The sequence below is a fragment of the Petaurus breviceps genome, unplaced genomic scaffold, assembly GCF_028583685.1.
Source record: "Petaurus breviceps papuanus isolate PSGF00001 unplaced genomic scaffold, PetGlider_PUasm1.0 90650, whole genome shotgun sequence".
In the NCBI taxonomy this organism is placed as follows: Eukaryota; Metazoa; Chordata; class Mammalia; order Diprotodontia; family Petauridae; genus Petaurus; species Petaurus breviceps.
In genome coordinates, this window is record NW_027187299.1 from 3,843,302 (window position 1) to 3,850,447 (window position 7,146).

The following is a 7,146-nucleotide window of genomic DNA, read 5'->3' on the forward strand; positions in this document are numbered from 1 at the left end:
GGGTTCTGAGAAATTGTAATTGTAGACCTAATTTTTCTGCTAAATTGAATTCACTAAAGCAACAGGGGAGGGAATCGGGTGGACTTGAGGTTTTATTCCTCCTAGTTTAAAATGAGCTCCTTATTGTAATGTGGTGCAGCTGCTTCCATCTTCTGAGATAAAGGGGATTAGGGAGGAAAAGATAGTGAGAAAGACTGCTGGTTACCTGTACCCTCTACAATGATATCCTCAGGCATTGCTGTTAATACTAGTATGAACTGATACCGTGAAGTAAGTAGAAAGCAAAAAACTATTTATATAACACTGTAAGGAAAAAAATCTTTGAAGTTCTTAAGAAATCTGCTCAATGAAATGACCAGCTTCTGGAGGACTAATGATGAATCATGCTTTTTAACTCATGGTCTCAAGGTCAGGACAAGATATATTTTTGAACACTGCCAATACTTAGGAAATTCTTTTGCTTGCCTATACTTAGGAGGGCTTTTTTTCCCCTTCTAATTTTGGATAGTAGGATGCAGAGGGGCCAGCAAGATTATTGTTTCCCTTTCCCCACGCCATAATAAAAGAAAACAGAGATTGAAGCATTTCTAAAAATGAACAAGACACAAAAAGAAATTCAGAAGGAAACAGATGAACAAGTTAGCTTTGAAATTAACATTGCATTTATTATACATTTTTAAATAAAGATTTATGGTTTCATGTATAATTTATTATCTGCTATAGTTTACGGAAATCATTCTATTCTGTATTTGTTAAACTCAGAATACCTTTTTTTAAAAAAATTTTTAAGTGAGAAAATATTGGCAAAGCTACTTGAACATTAATCCGAATGTCATTTATTATAATACATAATAGGAACTTAATAAAAGTTTGTTGAATTGAATTATATTTATGTATTTCTATTATCTGATATTTAATTATTCTTATTTTATGAGAATAATACAGTTTTTGGAAGAAAGAAAATAAAGACCACGAAAGTGAAAAATGTATTTTAAAAATCAGTATTTTACCAGTAAAATTTGTCTCACCCACTTATAATGAAATATTTTATTATGGTCGAATTATTCTCCAATACCACTTTTAGCTACTCCTCTGGTCAACAACCTACAGTAACTTTCCATTTCACCAGGTAACAAGCACAAAACCTCATGCTTGTGACTGGTAGCAGGAAGGTAATACAAGTGGAAAGCATCGAGGACAAAGTGGTAGCAGTAAGGTAACAGAAGTGGGGAGAATCAAGGACAAAGTACAGAGCAAACCAGAAATGTAGAACAAGTCTGGGCTGTTGTTTATACAGAAATCTGCCCACGCAAGCCAGTAGGGGGAACATATTGTTAGGTGCCAAGATCAGACCGAGTACCAACAAATTTTGCTAAGTGTTGAGTTCAAGAAGCATGGAAAACAATTCCATAGGTGAGTCCCAAAGGGATATTGAGAGTGGAACCACTGAAGAAAGATGCTCCATTTACTCAAGAGCTACTGGATATGGTCTATTTTTCAAGTCTACCTCCTCTTACTGATAAGCATCATCAGCTTGAGCTGATGTACTTTATCTAACCAACTTTATTTCCCATTATTTTCCAACAGGAAACTTACTACTATTCTCCTATCACATGAATCATTTGGATCATTCACATTGCCATGCCTTTGTTCCCATTGATCTCTTTATCCAGAGATTTCCTCCTTCCATCCCCACCCCCACCCCCCAAAAAAATCCACATCAATGCAAATTCTACCCATTTTTAAGGCAAAGTTCACATTCCACCCCTTCCTATAATACCTTCCCTATCTACAAACTACTACAGAATGTATTCTGTAAACACTACTTAATTACATAATGTATTATTCACCAATTGTTTTGGTTTTGCTTTCCTCACAAAATTTAATTATTTGCAGACAGCATCTCTTAATAGTTACCTTCCATATAAAATGGGAAGGTTGAGTCAATTCGGGACCTCAGAAGTCATCTAGTGCAATTGCTTCATTTTTTAGATAAGGATACTATGACCCATAGAGGTTAAGTGACTTCTCCAAGGTCACATAAGTAGACTATAGAGCATGGATTCAAACAGAAGTACTCCAATTCCAAAGTCATCTTATTGTAAACATTAAGATAACAGAAAGGAAATTATTGAGGGCAGAACTAAGAGTTTAGGAGACAACACTTCCTTTTTCTATTTGGAGGAAAGAAGATACAAGACTAAATGCTAACACCCTCTCTAGCCTGCCTGATCTATATAGGCATGGACACTTGATATTAGTTTTGTCATGTAAGATTTTTAAGTCAGTACTAATGAGATTAAGTTGTATTTTATCAGTAATTGGAACAAACAGCTACCAGAATATACCTCAGTGATAGACAGTGTCTACAGTCAAGCTTTTTCCCTCACACATAGATAGCACTTTGATAAGCATTATCCTTTAGGATTTATAGGTACAGTGTCTTAGATGTGATCTAAAATCCAACTTCTCTTTTTAGAGAAACCAGAAGTCCAGAGAGGTTGCCTTGGGGGAACAGCAGGGTACAATGGAAAAAATGCTGTTTGAAGTCAGAGTTCAAATCTCAATTTTGTCACTAATACTCATTGATCATCAGGCAAGTTACTTAACCTCTCAGTCTCCTTTTCCTTATGTATACAATGATGAGACTGGACTAATGAACAAAATCCCCTTCTAGCTCTAAATCTTTGATCTCATGACTTACCCAATCATACAGGTAGCAAGTACCAGAGATAGGGCTTGTTCCTGGAGCCAAAAAGTACAGTGTCAATAACGGAACTCTTCATCAAAACCACTGAATGCTCATTCCTGCCTCTATGTTAAATGATATAGGTATGGCACAAAATTTAGTCATAAAATTACAATTCAGGGTTTTATTTTATTAGTTTTTAAAACCTCATCATTAATCCTTTTCCTTCATAGTTTTAAGAAATCCTTAATTTTTATATTCTCTCTTTGATTTAGGTCCACATTCTTATTCATATATCTCTGCTGTGGTGTAACAGTTAAAGTTCCGTTCCCAAAAACTTCCTTCACATTACATGTCTTATCCTCACTCTCTAAACTGGCATTTCATTCAGTTGTTCCTTACTTTCTTGCCCTCCACCAATGAAGCAAAAATAGAAGAATAAAATCATTTGTGCATTTTTATATTAGTAGCACAAACACTTGTTGCTTATTTTAAAGTTTCTTAGTGGCTTTTTCATTTGGAGGAGGGATCTTACTCCTGCTCCTTTTCCTCAGGCCTGTTTTCTACATAAGTTGTCAGGGCATCTACTGTAATACCAGCTCCTTGGAATTAGGGACATCTTATGTCTTTATATCATTCATTGTAAAACAGCAAGTTGCATACAAGACGTGTCCCAAAATGAACAACTCCTTCAACAATTTAAAATTGTCCCCACAATACCCCCTAGCACGAGCATTACTTTTTCCCCCTAATTTCTTTGTATTATAAACTGCTTTAGCTAGATTGTTCATCAGAACCAGTTTCTAAAGTGTCTGTACCATTATCAGAACAAAACAGAAAACAAACAAAACTTTATAAGGCTTACATGGTTTATAAGCCTTACAAAGACTTACAAAAAGGTTACAAAGGTTTCATGACCTATTTCAAATTGCTTCTAGAGCAATATTGATTTTGAACAGCAAAAGCATGGCACATGAGCAAAATTTTATTTTGCATTTCCATAATGAATGCATTCACCTAAGTCATGTATAAAAATAAGCAATATAAATTTTATAAAACTTTAGTAACTGTATATACTAGATTTTAAAAAAGTCAAATATGAAAAACCCCAATTTTACACTGTATACCCAGGAAGCTTATTTATTACTAACTCACAAATGTCTTTGTATTGTTTGCAAATATCTAGTGAGCCAAGTTCATCATTTTCTTCAAGCTGATCTGAAGCAATGCTATCCAGAGCACTAAGTTCTAGTTCAGACATAGTAGATGGCAAATAAGAACTCACTTGAGATGTCCTTAGTGACTGGCTTTTCCCGAAAGATTTTTGGGTAGTTCTTGAGTTAAGTTTATCAATGGCACCTTGACTGTTCCTCATTTCAGAATTATGAATGTTATTTTGGTCATTTTGTTTTTTCTTCCCTTCACTCCAATGTGAGGAAAGGTCATTGCTGGAGATACTATTTCCATCTATTGGACTTTTGCCCTGAGACTTTGAATGATGAGATTTTTTATATGAATGTACTGGTGAGCCAGATGAAAAAGGTGGGGTAAGAACAGAATTAATTTCACTTCTATGACTTTTTCTAGACATTCTAGATTCACTAGACTTACAATCAGTATCTAAGTAAGAATAACTGAGGTTATCTGCTTCCAGTTCAGGACTACTATCGTGAACTGCAGAACTTCCAAAAATATCATCAGCAGTGAAGAAATCTTCAGAATAGCAAGGACTAGTAAAATCATCAGAATACTTCAGTTCTGGTATGCTCTCAGAATAGCTATTTTTACTTGATTTAACACCATTTGAATTAGGAGGATGAAAATCACAACCCACACTTTCATTTGCTCCATTACTAAAATCTATGATATCTATTCTAGTATTCTCTGCATCAACATTTAGAAGATGGACTTTTACTTCCTTTGTAAATCTTTCTGAAATATTCGTAGGAGTGACTTTTTCTGGTAACGTGGGATTTACCAAAGTAACAGTTTCTCCAAATGACCCGTTATTCGATTTGATGTCAACATTTATCTCCTTCTCAGTTCCAGTTCTGGAAACAGGAGTTTTTTTTATAGAGCTTTGGCCTTCAGACTCCACCCCATCTTGCTTTAAAGTTTTAATGTGTTCGGCAAAAAGAACATCTGAAGCAGAACACAAATTACTGGGAAGTGTGTGTGGCTTCCCATGCTCCCCTGTGTAACTTTTACCTTTAGACGATAAAATTTTAAACTTTTCTGTATCTGGCATTTTTGTTTGCGTTTTTCTATATTGTTCTCTTTTTTCATGCAGTATTAACATGTTTGGGTTTGTCCGCTTTAAACGGAGTTTGAGTGTATTTGTAAGACCATAAAACAGTTTTCTTCTTGGAACCACTTTTTGGGGGGTGCTCCTGTTTTTTTCAAAACATACACTTTTTCTGACTTTGGGTTCAACCCGGTTTCTTATTATTACTGGAGGACTTGCGACCTCTTCTTTTTTCATAGGTAAAAACTTGTGTCCCACTTCTTCACTTTTACAAGTGGCACTATCAGAGGGTTCTGTGGTCTTCCCATCCTCAGGCCTGTATAACCAAGCTAAGTGAGGGTGTATACCAGAAGCTGTTGCAAAGGGCTGGTTATATAATAACGATAACTCAACCAATAAAGCATTTAATAGAGGCAGCTGCCTTATTGTGTCAAGTTTATCTTGGTCAAAAAGTCTAGCTTGGTCAGGCTGAGATGGAGCCATTGCAGTCTGATTCTGGTCTGATGGGGCATCATGATTCATTACCAAGGGGCAGGGAGACTTTTCTTCCAGAACCACATCATTCCATTCCCTAGGCACACTAATTTGAGGTACAGGTATGAATTTGCCCTTGGCTGGTGGTACCTTTTTTGGCTCCAGATGAGAGTAATAGAGAGGTGGAGGGCAAATTATGTTTGTTTCAAGTTCTAATTCTGTGACTTCCTGATTTTTTGTACTAATGCTCTCTCCAAACTCATTTAATTTTGAAGTCTCTGACTGGGAAGAGTCTGTCAACTCTATACCTATATCATTCCTGCTGCATTTGCTGGGAGTTTTAACTATCTCAACCACATATTCCTGTTGCTTTGGTTTAGTTTTATCATAGGTAACTATCTCAATCACTTCTTCCTGCTGCTTCGGTTCTTCCAAATCTTCCAAATCCTCCGGATCCACCTGAGCAAAGTTTATGAGTGGTGGAGGAAATGGCTCTTTTCCTTGTGGGGCAGGGGGACTACTCTTATTTGTCCCCATTTCCTCCACTCTGCTAACCCCAGCCCCAGCAGGCTCCTCCTCCCTTTGGAAAGCTCCGGGAGTCTTTGGGGGAATATGGCCCAGCAAGGTGCTCCCCAAATCGGTCAAGCGGTAGCCTAGATAAATTTGCCCGACTTGCTCCCCCATCAGGTCTCTCAGGACATAAAGACCTCGGTGGCCCTGGGAAGCTCCTGTGGCAGAGGGCCCGTTCCCCTCTCGGATGAGCGCACGGGCAACGGGGGCCAGGGAGATGCTACAGCTGCCCAAGAGCTTCGGGGCCGGGGTCGGGTTGCCGGGGGGTACTGTGAGGAGCAGCGTATAGAGCGGGGAGGCGCCCAGCAGGCGCTGCAGGGTGGCCGCATCCAAGCGGAAGAGGCACGACTTGCCGCGGCCGAAAGCGAACGTGCCGGGCCGGCGCCCACGGGAAGGAGCGGCGGGGCCTCCCGGAGGGTACACCAGCAGCGTGGGGAAGTCCAGCAGGCGGAAGGCCACGGCCAGGCGGAGGGAGTCGGCAGGGGGCGGCCCGACCTCCTCTTTGTCCTCCGGTGCCGGCGGCGGCGGCGGCGGCGGCAGCGGTGGCGGTAAAAGCAGCGTTTCCAGGCGCACCCAGTCCACCAGCAGCTCCAGGGAGTAGAGCCGCTCAGCCACAGGCTCGCTCACGGTTGCCATCGCGTTGCCCTGAGAGATTACGACGCCTCCGCACCAGAGGGGAAGCGGAACCCAGCAACTATTGAATCTCGCGAGAGTCTCGGAAAGCCGACGCTGGGCGTGAAATACACAGGAAGATCGAGACGAGAAGAGAGAAGCGTAGCGGAGGCGGGGCGACCGTGAGTTTTTAATTTCTCGCGAGATTGGCGGGATGTGGCCTGGAGGTTGGTGAGGCTTTTCTCGTTCCCCTTTTTTCTTTTTGCAAGAACCGTGATGGTTTTGTTGTTTTTCTTGCGTTTTAGCAGGACGTGACCCAAATCTTCTTCCTCTAGAAGACTCGGTTCAAATCCCACCTCTATCACACTGCCTACATGTGTGACCTAGGCAGCTCAGTTAACCTCCTCGGGTCTCAGTTTCCTCATTTGTAAAATGGAGGAGTTGGGGCTAGATGGATCCCTTCCAGTTCTAAACCTAGAACGTTCTGGACTCTCCTGCAACACCTGGGAGTTGGGGGTGCTAGTAATCTGGGCTTTTTTCTTCCTTTCTCTTTTTG

At 40.1% G+C, this 7,146-nt stretch overlaps 1 protein-coding gene across 1 annotated transcript; it reads right to left on the minus strand.

The window, feature by feature from the left end:
* Window positions 1-639: 639 nt before the first annotated feature.
* MAP10 (microtubule associated protein 10) lies at window positions 640-6,814 on the minus strand. Its single transcript, XM_069064867.1, has one exon. It carries the CDS (start codon window positions 6,612-6,614, stop codon window positions 3,804-3,806), a length of 2,811 nt encoding a protein of 936 aa, XP_068920968.1. The 5' UTR covers window positions 6,615-6,814; the 3' UTR covers window positions 640-3,803.
* Window positions 6,815-7,146: the final 332 nt, after the last annotated feature.